The sequence below is a fragment of the Netta rufina genome (genome assembly GCF_964035555.1).
Source record: "Netta rufina genome assembly, chromosome: 1".
Taxonomy (NCBI): Eukaryota; Metazoa; Chordata; class Aves; order Anseriformes; family Anatidae; genus Netta; species Netta rufina.
Genome location: NC_140123.1, coordinates 167,024,066 through 167,044,259, shown reverse-complemented (window position 1 = coordinate 167,044,259; position 20,194 = coordinate 167,024,066). Strand labels below are relative to the sequence as shown.

General features: G+C 40.1%; 2 protein-coding genes across 2 annotated transcripts; both read left to right on the top strand.

Annotated features, from left to right (window-relative positions):
• Positions 1-159: 159 nt before the first annotated feature.
• Positions 160-4,402, top strand: LOC311221993 (glioma pathogenesis-related protein 1-like; the record flags this gene model as incomplete). Its single annotated transcript, XM_084306047.1, has 3 exons — positions 160-333; positions 1,664-1,909; positions 4,295-4,402. The coding sequence occupies 3 exons, from the start codon at positions 160-162 to the stop codon at positions 4,400-4,402; spliced, it is 528 nt and encodes a 175-aa protein (XP_084162173.1).
• Positions 4,403-12,712: 8,310 nt separating this feature from the next.
• On the top strand, positions 12,713-18,973 carry LOC311221986 (glioma pathogenesis-related protein 1-like; the record flags this gene model as incomplete). Its single annotated transcript, XM_084306037.1, has 7 exons — positions 12,713-12,955; positions 14,837-15,082; positions 15,531-15,643; positions 16,826-16,908; positions 18,170-18,196; positions 18,283-18,456; positions 18,960-18,973. The coding sequence occupies exons 1-7, from the start codon at positions 12,776-12,778 to the stop codon at positions 18,971-18,973; spliced, it is 837 nt and encodes a 278-aa protein (XP_084162163.1). The 5' UTR covers positions 12,713-12,775.
• Between the last annotated feature and the right edge of the window lie 1,221 nt (positions 18,974-20,194).

The window sequence follows — 20,194 nt, the reverse complement described above, 5'->3', positions numbered from 1 at the left end:
CCCCCGGCGGGCTCGGAGCGGCTGCCGGCTCCCCGCACTGCCCCGAGGGAGCGGGGGCTGCTGCGGGGCTCGGCGAGGCTCCGGAGGGATTGGGCGGGTGAGGTCGTGAAGGTTCTGGAAAGGGCTCGGGGCGCGGAGCGTTGGGGCGGCTGCGGAGCCATGGGGCCGGGGCTGTGGGCGGCGGTGCTGGCCCTGGGGCTGGTGCTGGAGGCGGCGTGGGCTCAGCCCATCTTCCCCAGCATCAGCAACAGGGCTTTCATCAGGGAGTGCGTGAGGGTCCACAACGCGTTCCGCCGCCAGGTCGTGCCCGCCGCCAGCAACATGCGGCAAATGGTAGGGAAGGGCCCCGGGCAGGCGGGGCTGGCGTTCAGCCGCCGCCTCGCATCGTCGGGGAGAAGGGTTTGGAGGAGGCTGGAGTAGGGTGGGGGCTGCATGGGCAGTGCCTGGCGGCGAGGGAGAGCCTCTGCCTCTCCTACTGGACCGCGTTGCGCTGGGGCAGGGCGAAACGGAACCGAAGGTGCTGGAAGTGGGAGGGTTTGGTGGTTAGGGCAGTTCTGTGCAGCAAGAAGAGGTAAATGTGGTAAACTGTGTGACAGCTCGAGGGGTACTGTTCGAGGAAGGCTTGGGAAGAGGTGCTGGTGGCAGATAATATCTTTGCAGGCATGGGTGTGAAGCCAGAATGGCAGCTAGGGAGGATATAACCCTGGAGGTCAAGAGGCTGGTTAAAGACACTGTGCTTAGTGTTCAGGAATAGGAAAACCAGAAAAAAATGATGAAAAAATAAATAAATAAGGATTTGGAAACATTGTTAGAAAAAGCAACAGACCTTAGGAAGAAAACCATATTGGCAACCACATGGAGATGAAGAGTGAACCAAAACGTATGTATAAAGCCCAGCCTAGGCATTGAAACCCAAGATCTTTTATATAAGACATAAAACTATGTACTTTAAGGATAGAGGAAACCTGCTGAAAAACGGTCATGAGTGGAGCACAAATAAAAAGGGTGTTTGTTAAATAATCAGAAGTTATGTTATAGACTGGTGATAGACTGCAAAGAAATAATAACTAGCAGAAAGAATTATTGGCCAAACAAGCATTTATTTTATGACACTAACTTTGTAAAGTGCTCTTATGTGTATTTAAAACATTACTGTAGGATAGGTAAGTATTTGTTGCTGAAGAATCTCTTAAAAATACATCTAATATTTTTTCCATCTGAATCTAGAGGAGGTGTCCATTTTTTACTTTGACTTTTATGTAAATAATGGAAATCCTGAATGACCTGTTCAATAGGAAAAAATATCCCAAAAGTTTCATGCTTACTGACTAATTTCTTACCTGAAAATAAAAGTGCATTCCAAACATCTTTTTTGGTGCTAGCAAGTGCATGTACAAAGTTAATTTTCAACAGTGAAGGGAAAAAAATCCTAATGTAATACATTCCTATTTCTCTGCTGCCATAGGAAACATCAAAATAAGACATGGGTATATGCCTTAAACAAGCAAAAGCGTTGTTGATGTAACTCCAATATAAAATGTCTGTCATTGGTATATCATGATCTGTATGTGCCTACTTTATCACCTGACTGGTTTTATCTGACTGTTTGAGATTCTCCTGTAACTTGACATTGCACAACTATTTCTACTTTAATGTTTTGCAGAGCTGGGATGCAGCTTTGGCAAGGACGGCCAGGGCATGGGCAAATAAATGCGTTTTTAAAAGTAACACGTATTTAAGTAAGAGATATCAGTGTCATCCTACTTTTGAATCTGTTGGAGAGAATATTTGGATTGGAAGTTATCAAATATTTGATGTTCAGACTGCCGTTAGTGCATGGTATAAGTATAACATATTCTACAATTTCTCACTGCACACATGTATTAAGAATTGCAATCATTACATTCAGGTAAGAATCATTTTCAGTAAAATGCTATGAGCAGTTCTTGTATAGTACCTACCGGATAAATCAGAGACTGTAACTAATACAGAATTGTGTATGGGGTTTATAGTGACTGGCAGCTTACTGTCTTCTTTGCCAATCTCAAGGAGTGGCAATAGTGCAAGCTACCCCTACACTGGTCTACTCTCTTTTATATAAAATCCTGTAATAATAATCTATAATTCTTTCCTGTAGGATTGTTGTCACTGAAAGCCTCACTACTCATTTAATTGTATCAGTACTATGTGAACTCTATAAAATAATTGCTCCAAGTTCTCCAACTGCATACCCGCACGCTTCTTAATTCTGTACATTTGGAGTTGCTGTTAGAAGTAAATACAGTAATTGCAGAATGCTTTTGAGAATTCTCTAACAGAAAAGTTAGCATGAGAAAATTGTATCCTCTACACATCTAGTAAGAAAGGAAGACCAAAAAACAGAGCATCCGCAACAAAAGAGGCAATTTGCAATACATTTCTGTCAGTGGTAATTCCAACAAACTTAATTCTGTTAAGAAAATAGTGCTTTTCTTTGAACACTTAATATTTTAAATGGATTTATTTATTGCTGTATTTTAAAAAACAAGCATTTGAAAACAAACTAGTATAAGTTATGACCAAACATAGAATAAAATAGTTCAGTTAGAAGATCCCTTCAAAGATCATTTAGTACAATTGCATAACCTCTTCAGGGCTGTGAAAAAGTGAAAAAGTTACTGAAAACATTATCCAAATGCCTCTGGAACACCAACAGGCATGGGGCATCAACCATCGCACTAGGAAGCCTGTTCCAGTGTTGGATCACCCTCACAGTAAAGAAGTTTTTCCTTGTCCAATCTGAACCTCCCCTCCTGCAGCTTCGTGCCGTTCCAACATGCTCTGCCATCATGTTACAAGGGAGAATAGACTGGCAGTTCCCTCCCTCATTAAGAAGTTGTAGGGAGTTGTAATGTGAGAGTTTAGATGTTTTGTTCTGCCTTCTACATTCTTCTACGTATTCAAAAGCGAGGCTGGAGAACTTGCATTTTGCTTTCTGTTGAGCAGTAAATCTCTAGAAGATTACAACTACCATTTGAAAATCTGTTGTTTGATCTTTTCCTACAGAGAATTTTGGAGGCTTTTGCACATTTTTCTTGGAGTGATACTGGACTCTAAGCTTTCTTTCCCCCAATTCAGGTTGTTTGCTTCTTGCTTGTTCTACATGGTTAAGTCCAAACAAAATAGTCATGCCTTTCAGGCAGGAATATGAAGGAAACTAATCACTGGGGAAAAAAAAAAAAAAGCAAATTACATGGGTAAAACACCAGTGAATGTGTAAAAGTACACATTTCTTAAAAGTCAATGAGCAAAGACCCTGCATGATCCAGGGGCCACCATGGTCTTGGAAGGCTTGGACAAAGAATTGAAAATGGATACAATTTACAAATCATAAACAGATAGGCTTTGTAGACGTGCTGAGAGAACCATGATCCAGAAATCTCAAAGCAGCAGAAATGTGCAAAATGCAGACTGTTACACCAAGGGCCCTGAAACGCTGTCCGTAATCTTGGACTCAGGTAGTTTCACATTAAACACTTAAGTCCTTTTCTGAGAAAGAGTAGGTCTTAACATAACCACTTTTAGCCGTTAACACTGACAAGATGGAACTTCAGGGGACATTCATTTTGGGGGATGTTCATTTTGTCAGTCTGAGGCCTGCACTATCAGAAAGTGATAGTAAACCACTCTGTCTTTGCTTTCCAGAAGTAAAAACAAAGATCATCCAGATGTTCTAGGTATATAGTTAAAAGTTCTTCACTGAATTCAGTGCAGTTTGGTTAGTCATATGCAGGAAGAATCTCCCAAGAAAAGGCAGAGGATGCTCAAATTGGAAGTGACAGTAAACCATCTTCACTTCAGTAGGGCAGATAACGCTGTTTAGTCTGAATTGTGCAGTGCTAAAGCTTTCAGACTTGTAGTTACCATTTACTTGTAGACCATTTCCAGCACACATGAGAAGCCCTTCTTGCAGTCCCAAGTTATGAGTGCTTAAAGCTCCTATGTAAAGGAGCTATCAGGAAGTTGCCCCCTAATTTCTTTGGAACACAGGGACCGTGAAGTCAGTGATGCTTACTGAGATCATTCTATAGAAGATTCTGGAAACTTGCAGCATAGATCACATAATCTTGAGGTGTGAAAATTTTAAAGTTCATCTTAAGATGCTTTCCTACCAGCATTTTTTTTTTATGAGAAAGCAGATGTTGCAAAATGAGGGTAATATGTATGGTCTCTTAAAACAACTTGGTATTTCCTAGATATTCAACTAGGTTGCTATCGAGTGTAGTTTTTAATTTATTTTTAAACTTTTTTTTAGGTTGTTTGGGACAAGTCATACAAACTAGGCTGTGCTGTTGTTTTTTGTGAGGAAGTTGGAGGAATAAGAAATGCAGCAAATTTTATTTGCAACTATGGACCAGCGTGAGTCTCTGTTTTAAATATTGAGAAAATGAAAGTAATTGTAAAAAAGTTCACTGAAAGTAAAATGGGGTTTTCATTTATTGTTACCCTCGTAAATACCATCAGAGAGAGTGATGGTTGTCTGATTTAGTTATGAAGAGAGCCATGACTGCTAGAACATGTATTTACTTGTTTTTTTAGTCTGTTAACTTTACTGATAAAGTCATTCTGTGCTGATCTTAAGCAAATCCCAAACACTGTCTTGTGCTCCACTTCATTGATTTTTTTTTTATTTTTTTTTTACTACGAACCAGAAGAAATGAGAAAGTTGCTGCAAGCAACTGGAATTGGAGCTGGAATTACCTCTTGCAGTTCTGTACTCTTTTTATGCAGTTGTCTTTTTATGCTGTTTCAGCTTTTTTTTTTTTCTGTATCTTCAGAAATGAGTTGATAACAGCCCAGTTGTTAGATCTGTTGCTTTTTCTTTCTGTGTAAATGAGAAAAATAAAATTATACTACCATTTCTTTCCAATTTAATAGCTGTAATTGTACCAAGTATTGTTTAGGCATTAGAAAACACTAAAAGATCAATGAAAGAAATTGCTGACTGAAACTGAAACACTAACTCATTTTACAGTTAAATCAATACTCTGAGGGAAAATAAAAAATAGAAAAAATCCAGCCAGTACTGTTCCTAAAGCAGTTGGAGCTTGAAAACACAGATTTCAGTATTTCAATAAATTTCAGTAAAAAGTCTGAAAGAAAAATAGTATCTTTTTAAGACTCTCTTCTTCTACATGGACAGAACAATGACAATGAAAAGAAAGATTTCAAAATTATTCCAAGGTTTTTAATGAATCGTGAGCAGCATATTGTGTTTTCAGTGTATTTACTTCAACACATGATTTACTTAAAAATATATGAGGCAACCCGTCTCATAGAAACTTATATTTTTCTTTTGTAGTGGTAATTTTCTAAGAAGACCATATAAAGAAGGAGTACCATGTAGTCGATGTTCAAAAGGGGACATCTGTAGATATAAATTGTGTAGTAAGTAAAAGCAAATGCAAAATATAATATGTAAAGGAAAAAATAGAACCACCTACTTAATAAAGACTTGCAAACTGTGGTTTGCTCCTTGCTGGTGCTCTGGCAGGTCCAATTTGCAGGTAATTGTAAACAACTCCTAAGGCCATTTATATTCAGGGAACAAATACGTTGTTCATGATACTGAATTTGGATCTCAGTGATAATTATCAAGTGTCCATTTGATTATAGACAGGCATAACTCATGATTGCAGTTAAGTGTATTACTTTGCACTCTGATACTTTGCTGACTTCATTAGCCATACCAAAGAAATCAGCATCTACATACTTTTTCAAGTAGTATTTAGCAGATACTCTTGAACAGTAGCAGATAGTCTTGAACAGTAATGGGTTTCAGAGACTGCAAAGCTACTAATCAGTTGTATTAAAACTAAAATATGGAGATTGCAGTTAAAAGGACTGTATGGGGCTTTATTTTCATTTTTATATGGGGCTTTTACCTATCAATGTTATTATTACAAGCAATAATATCTTTATGAAGTATTTCAAAGTATTGCTGTTTAGGTTTTATCAAAACATTTTGGCTTTTTTATTTTTAAGGTTTATTGGTGCAAATTCTCAGGTTTGTCAAATTCTCTTTATTGTAAATCTGATTGGTTAGTTTTAACTAACTAGTAAAAATTTAAGGAGAGAAATACTGGCTGTCTGGTACAACTGTTTCTTTTTTTTTTTTCTCCTTTTCCCAGAAAATGCAGAACGTGATAAAATTATCTGTACGTATTACAATTTCACACCACTGTATATATTCCTTATTTGCTATAAATGTATGTATTCCCAACAAAACTTACATTTATATGTTTATTTATAGATTACTCAAGATGGCATCCGCCTTGGGAGTTCAGAATTGTATGTGATGAGGCTTGTATCACGCTTATAGTTTCAAGAGCATTGTTGGTGTTTCTTGGTTTATTAATTGCTTTTTTAATCAAAAAGCATTTTCCAGACATGGATATGTCCATATAACTGTATTTGAAATACATACTATGTTCTGAAGATAATCTCTAATGAATTAAGCAAAAACCTTTTTGCCATAACTTTAAAGACAACTTTCTTTTCAAGTAATTTTGTTACTACTTTATGCTGTTTATAAAAAGATAACATGCTATAAAACTGAACATACTTGTAGGTAAGACCCATGCTGGGAAAACATTAAGCTAAAGATGGCGTCTGATAAGATCTGAAGTATTGTTTTTAATTACCAAATTTACATATTCAACTGAATTTAATTACCACATTTGCATAGTATATTTCTGGAATTCAAGGAGAAAATTACTTATCAGTTAAATAACTGTTAGGATTCATCCTAAGCCAATATTTGAAGTGACAATTGCTGAATTTGGATGCTGAGAGGAAGTACATCATATTATGTACTCAGTCCTATTTACTAGAGTGACAGAATGTTCCAACTAAAATATATAAAGTAAAAAGGTTCTGTAGAAACAGTTCTTTAGAAATCTTGATGTTTAACAAGTTAGTACAATTTGGTTTTTATTCAGTAATGTATTTATTGTTCCTCCTTCAAAATAAAATGCCAAACCTTGTGTTTCATTTGTAAACTTTTTATTTTCTTTGTTTTAACCTGTACTGTTATTTATGCATAAAGTATTTCCTGTTCTGTAAGTGTTCTAAAATTTTAATAATAAATTTTCTGTTATTTTTTTCTGGAAACCTGCTTAAGTCCTTTTATTCAACACAGATTTTATTCTTCTATATCTAAGAGAGCAAGTCTTTAATTCATATGCTTTAATTTCACTTTCTCTTGAAAACAAATTATACTTACACAAGGATCCAAAGCTGGTTTTGTTACCAGTTTAATAAAGTAGATTTTCTTAATTGTATCAGTTTTATCTAATAAATGCTAAAATAACTGTTAAAATACATTATTATTGGGTAATGTTTCACCGTTATTATAAAACAACAAAAAAAAAAAAGTCAAATTCTGCTATTTTCTTACTGTTCGGAACTCAATCTGAACTTAAAGGAATCTTCCATGAGTTTGTCTTTTGGAACAAATTTGTTTTATATTTCCTTTCTTTGTGTCTATGACAGACAACTCAGATCTAAAACATTGCAGTTGATGATTTAAATCTGTACTGGTATTTTCCACTGATTGCATAAAAAAATAAAATATTATAAAAGAGTCTCAAAGAAAATATGCTAGACTTCTGTTGTAGATTAATTTAATCAGACATGATAGCTTTTTCTTCAGTTAGTTTTCTATTCAAAAATTACTCAAACACAGAACAGACTTTAAATATATTAGCCTTTTATTTAAAATTTGGATTACATTCTCAAATCTAGGAGTCTAATACCTAAGACCATAAATAGGCAACTCCTTCATACAAAATTGCACAGTATGAAAGTTCCTGAGCAGCAGCTCTTCCCAGTGCTTTAGCTGAAAGTTAGGTCTCTGAAGATAAAATCTTCATTTAGATGGCTTCTTATGGTTGTAAAGCTTAATTTCGAACGTTGTAAGGAAAAAGATTGCTTAGTACCTGCAATATAAAATTTTGTGCATGGATGACCTAATTTTCTATTATACTTTGCTACCGAGAAGAGTTAGAATAACTATAGTCTCAGTATTGTGAGGCACTGGAATGATATATCTACACACTGACAGGCTGTTACTATCCTCAGTGATGGTACTTGAGTCCACACAAAAAATACTTTGCTCCATTCCCTAATTTGCCTAATACCCTAATGTCTTTGGGAGGAAGTCTAGGTGTGGCTGAGAAGGTAGTTCATTCCAAATAACATTTTTCTAAAAACAGCATGGAGGTGGACTGTAATGGCTTTCTGTATCCTCTGTCAGGAGATTCCTGAGTATTTTTCAGTAATATTCCAATAGTATTATAGTGGTTCTTGAATATACACATTTTCATGCTACTGCCATGCACCAACTATTTCAGGTGTTATCCTAAGAAAATGGATGTACAATGGACAGCGGAAAAGCCTTATTTTTTTGAATCTTCTCATTTAGCACCTTGAAATTAAAAATAAAGAGATAACCAGAGATGCAGCACAGCTAGGCATACACATGTACTCTGCAACAAGCTTCCTGTATCTATGTTGTTGAGATCATTCAAAATCCCTCATTGTGCACAACCCAGTGGAGCTTCAGCTCCATGAAGGAATGACAGGAGCACAGGGAGGTTGAGGTTAGAAGGCACCTCTGGAGGCCACCTTGTCCATGCCCTTGCTCAAGCAGGGATACCTAGGTTGCCCAGAACCATGCCCAGATGACTTTTGATATCTCCAAGGAGGAAGACTTCACAACTGCTTTCAGCAGCCTGTGACAATGCTCAGGCAACCTCACAAGACAAAAGTCCGTCCTGATGTTTAGGTGTAGTCTCCAGTGTTTCAATTTCTGTCCATTGCCCCTTGTCCTGTCACTGGGCACCACTTGTCACTCAGTACTTGTCACTCAGGAGACCACTGTCTTCCTCAGCATTATCACTGCCTATTTGTCGTGACTTTGGTTTTCAGCAGGCCTATCACCAAAGGGAGGAGACAGCCTTTGGCGGATGTATCACACATCCCTTATTCTTTGGTTGGAAGGAGGGTGTGAAACAGGCTGGGCTTGAAGACCAAAGAAGATGTGATAAAGGGCCATCTTTACTGGCAGGAGGTAGGCACCACAAGGTTAAGAACAACTAGCAACCTCTTGTACTTTGGTCCATATGGCATCCCCGTAGACTGTTCAGAGAGGTCAGCAAGCTGCACATTACAGTTCTGCTCAGTTAGGCTATGGGGCGTAGTTGCAGTAAGCAGCACTGTACAAAGTGGCCTAACCAAAACAACAGTAAAACAGCCTGCAGTCCAACCACACTCATGGCCTCCCTTGTTAATTCTAAGATTGTTTATACCCTCATTACTACCAAAATAATTGCATAAATACATAAATAAATAATGTTTATAAATAATGTTTATATCCATTATGTTTCTACTTCTTACTATGTTTCTATTCTTCTATTTTTGTTTCTATTCTTATGTTTCTAGCCATTTTAAAATGAAAGGTGCAAAGTGAGAAAGGGGAACCTAACCATGGGATCTTTTTTTTCAAATAATTGGGCTGTACAGCTTCCTGCCCATGCCACACTCATTGTGCTAAATCTCACTTGAGATTTATGCAGGGACAGGCAATGTTTGTATTGTCCAGACAAATACTGTGTGGATATCCAAATCACAAGGCTTCATTTTCATCTGGTTTATGAGAAAGGCTGATTAATGCTGGTGAAAGATTATAATTCTTTTTATGAAAACATCACTTCTAGATGCTTATGGGCAGACAGCACTTCTACTTTAATTAGATGTAATCACTAGATGGAGCCAGAGTCATCTTCTCCAAGAAAGCATCTTCCAGGAGTTTATACTCGATGATCCTTCCAACTCAGGATATTTTATGATTCTGTGATCTTACAACCCGGACTATCCTGCATATATCAAATTTTTCTGCTTCAAAAAGGTCTCAGTTTTCAGTCTCCAAGCAGAACATTTCTGCTGCACAAATATAAAACTGCTAGATCACTGGATTGCTAAATTAATGGCGCAGTTTTACTACATTGCTAATAATTTTTGTATGAATTGCTTGTCAATGTAATATAGTCATGTTTTTACATAAAGTCCATCTGAGCAAAAGCTTCAGATTCTTACAGATTTCCTGTGCCTTTTCAGATAATAACTGTCAGTAAACTGAAGTCAGTTGGGCCTGGCTTAGCAAAGAGGCAAAATAACTTCTAAGGGACAAGTAGGTGATGAGCCTTCATCGATGTTCAGTTTAGAAGGAGGGGAGGGGAGCACTGACCATAATGGTGAGGGCCCCATCACTCTTGCCAATGCCTACACCCCATTTCTGGGACAGAGCAAGACAGCAGATGAGAATAGAAACTCTGCTAGATAAGTGACCTTGGCACTGGTAGCGGTACACCAGGTGCCAATTGCAACAGGCTGCAGGGGAACTGCTGCTGCCTGCCTGGAGCACCTCCTGCCCTCCTGCTGCACTGACCCTGGGGGCTGCAGGGCTGCTTTTCACACCTCTCTCCCAGCTTTGTTGTTGTTGTTTTTGTTTTTGTTGTTTTTTCCTTTCTTCAATCTGCCCTCACAGAGGCACAAACAACATCACGTATTGGCTCGTCTCTGGCCAGCATCGGGCCCCTTATCTAGTATGGGGCAGCTTCTGGATTCTTCTCACAGAAGCCACCCCTACGGACCCTTGCTACCAAAACCTTGCCACATAAACCCACTACACTGTGATCTTTCTGGGAGAGTTTCAAAGCACTGGAAACTATTGTAAAACAAAATGGGAAGCAAGGACAAATCTTGTCCTGATCCCGCTCTGTCCAAGTCTATTGTGCCTCTGAGGGCTGCAACCATCCCCTACCACCAATGTCACCCACTAAACCATGTCCCTAAGCACCACATCCAACCTTTCCTTGAACACCCCCAGGGACGGTGACTCCACCACCTCCCTGGGCAACCTGTCCTAATGCCTGACTGCTCTTTCTGAGCAGAAATGTCTCCTCATTTCCAACCTGAACCTCCCCTGGTGCACCTTGAGGCCATTCCCTCTAGTCCTATCACTAGTTATCTGTGAGAAGACGACGACCCCCAGCTCCCCACACCTTCTTCTCAGGTAGATGTAGAGAGCAATAAGGCCTCCCCTGAGCATCCTCTTTTCCAGACAAAACAACCCCAGTTCCCTCAGCCGCTCCTCACAGGACTTGTGTTCACCAGCTTCATAGCCCTTCTCTGGACATGCTCCAGGGCCTCGACATCCTTCTTGTATTGAGGGGTCCAAAACTGAGCACAGTACTCGAGGTGTGGCCTCATCAGAGCTGAGTACATGTACATGGGGATGATCACTTCCCTGATCCTGATGCAGGCTACACTATTGCTGATACAAGCCAAGATGCCATTGGCCTTCTTGGCTACCTGGGCACACTGCTCGCTCCGGTTCAGGTAAGTATCGACCAACACCCCAGATTCTTTTCCTATGCACAGCTTTCAAGCAACTCTGCCCCAAGCCTGTAGTGCTGCATGTGGTTGTTGTGACCAAAGTGCAGGACCCAGCACTTAGTGGTGCTGAACCTCATCCCATTGGTCTCTGCTGTGAGGGCCCCTCTGTAAGGGCTGTGGTAAGCCTGTCAAACAAAAATAATTGTAGGTCCCCTTTTTGTTTCTCTCCCAAAAGATCCAAAACCTCAGAAGGTGCCCACACTGTTGCCTCTTGCAGCTGGTCCTACCTTCATGAAATCGGACAAATCATGGCAGGCATAAGGGGAGGAGGCTGCAGAGAATTAGTAATGCATTAACATCCATACGCATTCACAGAGATAAATATTTAATTGCATGACTCCCATTAAGGGGATAGATAGATATAAATGTTGGGGGGCTACAGGTTTGAAAAAAAAATTAAATTAAATTAACCAGCTTGTAGAACAGCTGGCGAGAATACAAATCCCAGCACTGCCCATCCTACTGCCCCAGAAAGGGATCAGGCTTGGAACTTTACCTCAGGAGTGGTAATCCTACAGCTTCTCTCCTCACATGAGCACAGAAAGCTCTTCCAAGAACTTCAGCCTATTAGATAAACAGGTGGCTAGTGAAGGTGAGAATCAACACCCTCATTTATGCTTGGGATTTCAATGTCATACTTTTGCTAAACACCAAATCAGAAGCTTAGAAGGTTCCACAGCAAGCTGCTGCTTAGGAACAATTTTTATTGATTGATTGTTTGTTTGTTTTTGTCCTGGTGGGGACACAAAATTTAATATATGCAGTTTTGCTAATTCCATTTATTCCTAGAGTAACTCTGAAATGGAAGAAAGATTCTACAAAATAATTGCAGTTGACTTGGCACAACTAAGCTGCACAGTAAGAAAAGCACCTGAACAGCAGATCTGTATTGTGTCATAGCTACAATTTTTATGGTTGACAGAGGTTGTAGCAAAGTTGCTGCGCAGCACCTCTTCAGATAAGACCTGCAGCCACAGAATGGCTTGGCATTCAACCAGGATGGAAGGCATTCAAAGAAAAGGCAGACATTTAAGTGTGGCAGTACCCCTTGGCAATATGCGTGGCAGATGCGTGTTCCTCAGCTTACCCTCAGACAGCCAGCGGTGATGTCAGATGGTTCTGTACCTTGTGAAGCAATTCACTTCCTGTTGCTCTGACACTTTGAAGAGCTTCCACACACAGAGGACTACAGAGAAACTGCTTAGCAGCATTATCTCCACCTAAGGGATATTTCTTTTAAAAACTTAAGAAAAAATACCGAGAGCATTGAAGAATTATGAAAATCACATCTTTTTTTTCTGCGGTGCTCTTACTGGATCTCTTTGCCTGCTGTCGTGTGTATGCACAATATCCCTTGCTTGACATTGAAGATGCAAAGTTCATTGAAGACTGTGTGAGTGCTCACAACAACTTTCGATCCAAAACAAATCCACCAGCCAGCAATATGCTTCGCATGGTAAGGAGGCGTTTGTGATTGCTTTGAAAATTAACATAGATGGTGCTGCTGAGTTAGCCCACCTTACTCTCCAGTTGCTCTGTGTTTTCCTTTGTTTCTGTCAATGATTTTGGTACTATATCTGATAGTTCTTTGTAGGAAATAAAAAAGCAATTAATTTTCACGGTACTGTTCTGTCTTATTAATTGGAAGAGGATTCATTGTCTGGGGACAGGTTGCAATTCTAAACGTCACCCATAGCAAAGGACTGTGTTACAAAAAAAATATATGTAATGTTCAGTTCTCAGCATTTCATTTATCTTTTTCAAAGAGGGACAATAATCTTCCTTATGTTAGTCCAGCTTTCATACAAGGAAGCTGCTTGGCATTAGAAAGCTCCTGAAAGGCAACATGGCTTATTGAAAATCTAGCACCTCACCTTGTGTCTTCCAATCTAGAATCCGTATTGAAGAAAGGGGGTTGCCCCTTTAGACACCCGTATAGACACCTCATCTTCCTTTGCTGTGCTGTTTGGAGAGTAGGGATACCAGTAGCTGGGCTGGAAAACAGATCTTCCCATAAACATAATGGATACCAGAGCAGGCCATGGATAGGTCTCAGCTTGCTCAATGGAGTACGTAAGGAATAGGTAGAGAGATAGCTGGGGGAGGCAAACCCAGTCACTTTACGTCATTACTTTGAACCCTCCAGCAGTGCCGCTTAGCTGAAAAGGAAGCTAAATGCACAACTGCAGCCTGATATAAGTTCTGTGAAAGGAAGTTCAGATAACGATGTAAAAGTCAGACTACTCAAAATGTTAATTTATTGGCATTTTGTTAAAAAAAAATAAAATAAAATGTTTGCGTTAGAATGCTAGAAAACAGGAGTAAATTTAGCTGCTCAGACCAAAGATCGTGCAGTCCTGGAAGGACAAATATACAGAAACTCTTGAATGAGAGGTGCTACATTTTCTTTAAAGGCTTGTGATGTGTTTTTCTTGCATGACTTTTTTTCAGCCTATGCACGCTTCTATCACCCTTAATATCTCGAAGCAAAATTGCAGTCTTAACTACATGATATGTAAAAATCTCCTTGCATTTGATTTGGTCTTGCTAATTGCTAGCTTCCTTTGATAGTCTCTGATCCTTGTACTGGAAAGAGCAAGTAATCATTGCTTATTTGCACACTTCACAAGACATTCAGCTGTCTCCACAGAAAGCTACAGAGCATCCTTAGTATTTGACAATCCCCCATATTCTCTGTGCCCTTGCCAGTTCTAGTGTCCCTTTTTAAGACGAGGCACTGCACACAGTATTTAACAGGACTTCTTCAGTGGTGAACTTATATATTTGGGTTCATTCTCCAGTCCCTCTTGAGGAATTTCTAATACTTTATTTGCCTTTTATACTACTTACAAACAGTAAGAGTCAGCTCCAAATCTGTCATGAATACTAAGTCAAAACTATTTTTCCTCCTCATGTGCCTTTACTTGTAGTTTTGTATACTGAATTTGACCTGCTATTTTATTGCCTAGTTATCCAGCAGCATAAAATCTTTCTGTAAGTCTCACAAACCAGTCTCCTCATGGACCAGGCAGCTTAAACACTGCTGTCCAGCTCTAAGTATTGTAACAAGTCAGATACCACAGGACAGGGATAGATACTACAGGTCTAGCAATATCTGAGGGAGAAAGAAGAAGAAAAAATTTGTTGTGGGAGTTGAAAAGACAGGGAAAGAAACTGAATGCAGTTCAGTGGGAGTCAGGGGAAAAGAAATCTTTGCAATCTTCTGTTTAAAACTGTTTGAATCCAACTAAGTCACTGCAATGCATTGTTATTATGTTTTTTTGTGTGTTTGTTTTCAGCATTATTATGCCTAGTATGTTTTCTTTCCTTTGTACAGTCCTGGGACCCTGCTTTAGCTAAGTCTGCCAAAGCATGGGCAAAGAAGTGCAAGTTTCGGCACAACAGCTACCTTAAAATACCACAGCAGATGCACCCCACCTTTACTTTTGTAGGAGAAAACATCTGGACTGGCACAGCCTCCATCTTTTCTGTGCATGCAGCTCTGAATGACTGGTTTAATGAATTCAAAAGCTACGATTTCAACACCCGTAGATGCACTAGAATATGTGGTCACTATACACAGGTGAGTTTTTTCTCTGTCTAGTGGTTTATGAGTGTAATGGTTTCAGAGGAAAAATGCAGGCTTAGACCAGACTGCTTTGGAACAAGAATTATGGCAGTGGTTTTGCCCTGCAGTTTACTGCTGGATGAGATTGGAACTATATTCTGAACTGCAGGGGTGTCTGGGCCCTCTGTTCACTAATGGTTGAAAAGGATCATCCCCCTAACAATGTCATGTTTCCAAGGGAACCAGGTAATAAGTGCAAAACCGCCTAATGGTCTCAAGTCAGACTCTGCTCAAGTCAGGTCTCTGCTGTACTTTGAGCAGTTGATGTTGCTCCTGTATTGTCTGTTTTAAGCTGCCACAAGATCCTTCAGTTCAGCCACTAGTTCCTTCTGATTCAATACCGTGAATTCTGGTTGTTTTTTGAGTCCTTCAGGTGCATCACATATTTCACTTTGCCTTTCAGGTTGTTTGGGCAACAAGTTACAAAGTTGGCTGTGCAGTTCACTTCTGCGATACAGTAGAAAATTTTCAAGGACTCTATCATGCAGCACATTTTGTTTGTAACTATGGGCCAGCGTAAGTCAATTATGGCATTTGGGCTTTCATTTTTCTGCTTTTTAACTAACCTATAACTGACCTGGTATCAGATGTTACTAATGGCAGGAGCAGTTGTAACAAATTTCTGAAGAAGCTATGTCCACATGTTAGGGGTTCCCCTGTCTGTTTAGAGCATAAGGTGCTGGGCAGAGTCTGGGCTGCAGAAAATCCCTTTCTAAAAAAGCAGGTGAGCAGGCTCAGGCTGAGGGCACTCACCATCAGCAAGCATTGCCAGATAAAATCTGTTTTGAGTTCAGTCTCTGCAGGAATAGTAGGAACGGTGCAATTGAATTAATTTCAGAAGTAATTGCACGTCAAGTACTGTGTTCAGTTTTGGCCCTTCACTACAAGTAAGATACTGAGTTTCTGGAATGTGTTCGGGGAAGAGCTGGTGAAGGGACTGGAGAACAAGACTCATGAGGAGCAGCTGAGGGAGCTGGCATTTTTAGTTTGGAGAAGAGGAGGCTGAGGGGAGACCTCATCTCTCCCTACAACTACCTGGAAGGAGGCTGCAGCAAGGAGCGTCAGTCTCATTTCTCAGGTGACAAGTGACAGGATGTGAGGAAATGATCTTAAGTTGCACCATGGGGAGGTTTAGACTAAGGACCAGGAATACTTTCTTCATGGAAAGGATGGCTAGGTACTGAAACACGCTCCCCAGGGAAGTGGTGGAATCCCTGTCCATGGAGGTGTTTAAGAGAAATGTGGATGTGGTGGCACTAAAGCACAAGATTTAGTAGTGGACTTGGTAGTGTTAGGTTGATGGTTGGAGTAGATGGGTTTAAGGGACTCTTCCAACCTAAGTGATACTATGAAAAAAAGAAGACAATCCTCTAGTTTATTGCATGCCCTGTGATTTCTGGACATACATTTTACAGATTAATTTAAAGTATGTGTGGGTAAAGAGGAACTAGAGGCAGATTCCTGTATAGTTAGTCTGAATAGTACAGTATTACCCAAGAAGCCTCCCCATGTCAGTGAAAGATTTAGTCTGATCCAAGAGGAATTTCAAATAATGATAATGATCACTTTTTTGCATAAAATTATTTTTCCCTGATAATAGGTTACAATGGCAAATTATTCTAGCAATATGATGAAACCATGTATTTAAATTATTTTCCAAAGACAGAGCTAACAAAGTATTGCTCTTCTGCTCTGCAGGGGGAATTACCCAACAAAACCTTATGAAGAGGGACCACCATGCAGTAGATGCAGTAATGACAAGTGTGTGGACAAGCTCTGTGGTAAGACTGAAGTGATCTGCTGAGGAGCTAAAAGCATCACAATTATCAGTGGAAATACAGCAGAGGAGAAATGTGCTAAATGCATAGTGAGTCTGTAGCCCACCACAGACCAACGGGACTAAGCCCTGGTTAAAATAGTATAAGAAGGAATTGATTGGGATATTTTGTTATTTAAAGCTCCCAGAGATAGAAAACAGAGTTTCCAAAGAAGAGAAATATCAGACTATTTTTTGTCTTTTAACTGACCAAGAAATCAAATCTAAAATATCCCTCACAAATATTCCCATCTGTTTTTGTTTTGTTTTGTTTTGTTTTTCTACAAGAAATAGTGTGTTTAACTTCTGCTTTCCTGCTTGTTTAATATTTTATATCACATTTTGCAAAAAAATATATAGTTTGGAACCAATCAGGCTGTATTGAAAAACACACTTACTTCTACAGTTTTCTGAAATACCACAGTGAAAGCTTGTTTTTCCACGTTTGCACCTGTGGACTTTTGTTCTTACACCTAGTTCCAGATTTGTCAGAAACAGCGTTTTAAATAATCAGAGAGTAAAAAGCATGCAACGATGTCTTAAATATGACTTTTGTACAGAGGTTTAATAGAGATGTTCTCTACCAGCCAGGCACTAGATAGCTCCAGCTGTAGAAATAATTGAGCATTTGGTATTCTTATTTCCTTCTGTGACATCCTGGCTGACTCATCTCGAAGTCACAAGTTGATGAACCACAGAAAAACTAGAAGCATCACAATGACTAGGGGGAGGGAGAGGAGGAAGAGAGCTTTTTAAGAGCTAGATCCTAGAACCAGTTTTACCATATTCTCCTATAGGACAAATCACAATGTCAGTAGGGGCACATGTGCAATCCTGCAAATGCATCAAAGCTCTTAGTAAAGATCTGTCTTTTTTCTGACAAATTCTGTAGTTAGATTTGTCTGTATCTAACTATTTAAATTTGATTTGTGTATCAATTTAAAATAAATTTCAAGTCTCATTTTTATTTACTTCCCTCCTCCCCGTGCCACCAATACTTCCCATTGCAGCTGCTTCTCTTCTGCTTCTCCTCCTGCTCAACAAAAAGCACTAACCCCACCTCAGTGGGGAGCCCCCTTGCTGACTGAGTTGCCCCCTGCCAGACGCTTGCAACACCGACAGCACTGCTGCCATCAGCCAGGCAGCAGCACTGGCATGCCTTTTTATGCTAAGAAACATTACTGAGTGACAGTCACATTTATGTCCTTTTTCTCATCTCTCCACAGTAAATGCAGAACGTGAGAAGCTGATAAGTACGTATCCAATTCTCTTCGTTGCTTTCCTATGAGTGTGGCTAAGCTGGACAGGTTCTAACACCTCTTTCTTTGCTGTTTTTAAGGTTATGACAACTGGTATCCAGACTGGGACACGCAGCCCCGGCCACCACCGCGACCCCGTCCCCCCGGGCCTCCACCCCACACCCCCCCAGCTGGGCAGCCACGTTCCTCTTGCGACAGCTACTGTCTTAGTGTCTTGATTTTAAGGCTGCTGTTTTTGGTACTGAGCGCTGCAGGTACTCTTTTAATACAGCAGAGGTTTCCACACACATTTATATATGAGTAATGATCATTTAAGATACTGATAGTGATCACACCACTATATCTTTGTCAGAGAATTACACACATTTAAAAAAAAAAAAAAAACACTCCATTATTTCTCCATTATATTTCTGATGTTTACCCACCATGGAAAGATCTTCCTCTGCATTCAGGGAAAGAATTAAGTGGCAGCGCATAGAGTTATTGTAATTTATTATCATGGCTTCTATTTCTGTAAGAGCTTCTTAACTGTGGCTCAGGTATAGATTGCTGGAGGCACCATGCTGCCTCCAGCATATACAACACACTGTTGTATATACCAACAAGCCTTCTGGAAACCTGGAGCATCACAAAGACTTGTCTGAAGGGGCACTCTGGATCCAAAAGAAGCAATAACTCATTTCCATTAACTTTGAATTATCCCAACCATAATTTGTCGTAGATAGTGGAGACTTAACTGTATGCATTCCTTTTTAAGAGCAGGAAGAATAAAGCTCGTCCTTTATTACACTTAGCCTGTGTGTGTTACTCTCCATTAAAGCTGTGCTATTGGTGGTTGTACTATTCTGTACTATCCAAGTGCTTGTCATATTTCTTGTCATATTTCCTGCACAATGTGCTCTAGGTGATCCTGTTTGGGGGGAGGGCAGACTAGATGATCTCTGTGATTCTATGATACACAGCAAAATTTCACAATGCAAGAAAACTCATATTTAATTTCACCACTGTCAGTTCTTGTCTGCCGCCATCTGTTATACTAAGAGATAAGTAATGTTTTAAATTAATGGCTTTAAATAAAGATCTGGAGAATAAACATATATACATCTAGTTACTAAGGAATAAATAGTTTGATTAACAAAATAGTGTTCTCAAAATTATGCATCAAGACCTCAAAAAACAACAGCAGCAACAAACATCAGCAACAACACAATTATTGTGTTTGCCTTTAACAGACAGGACCTGAACTGTCAGAAGGGATATTGGACATCACATAACAACATGCTCAGCAATAAAAGCAGTAGAGGAAGAAGGGGGCAGAAGTGGCTTCCAAAGTGGCCATTGCTTTTCCCCCTTCCTTCCACACCTGCTGAGCTGTCTTTATCCTGACCCATGAGTTTTTTCACTTTTGTTCTTCCTGCTTTCTCCTCCTGTCCTGCTGGGGACAGGGAGTGAGCAAGTGGCTACCTGGGTGCTTGGCTGCTGGCCGGGGTCAACCCACCTCTCACCTCAACCCACCTTCTGCTGTCAGACGTGGTCTGCAGGGGAGCTCTGAGCACCATGTTTCATTCACATGATTCCCTCAGGAGGCCTTTTTGCCTGTAAGCAGCCTTGGGACCACAGGAGAAAGCCTGAACTTGATGGAGAGGCAATAGTTAAAGGCAGCGTGAGGAAAGGGTGGTGAGTCTGGGCAGGGAGTGTTGGGCAGATGTGCCTGGGACTTCAACTCCTTCCTCCTGACTGTGAAGCCTGGTGTGGGTGCTGGGCACCAGGCACGAGGCAGCATCAAGCTTCATGGCACCCAACTCTGCCTGGTGCTCAGGTCACGGGGAGTGATTAAAGAATTACTAATGCCTGGAAAGAAAAATGGGTAGCAACATGTACCACGAATGTGTGGTCACAGGAGAATCCCATCAGCAAGTGCAGCATGTTTAGGTTGTTGTTCTCAACCAAACTTACCCCTCCAACAAATCAATGTACAACCACAATGATTGC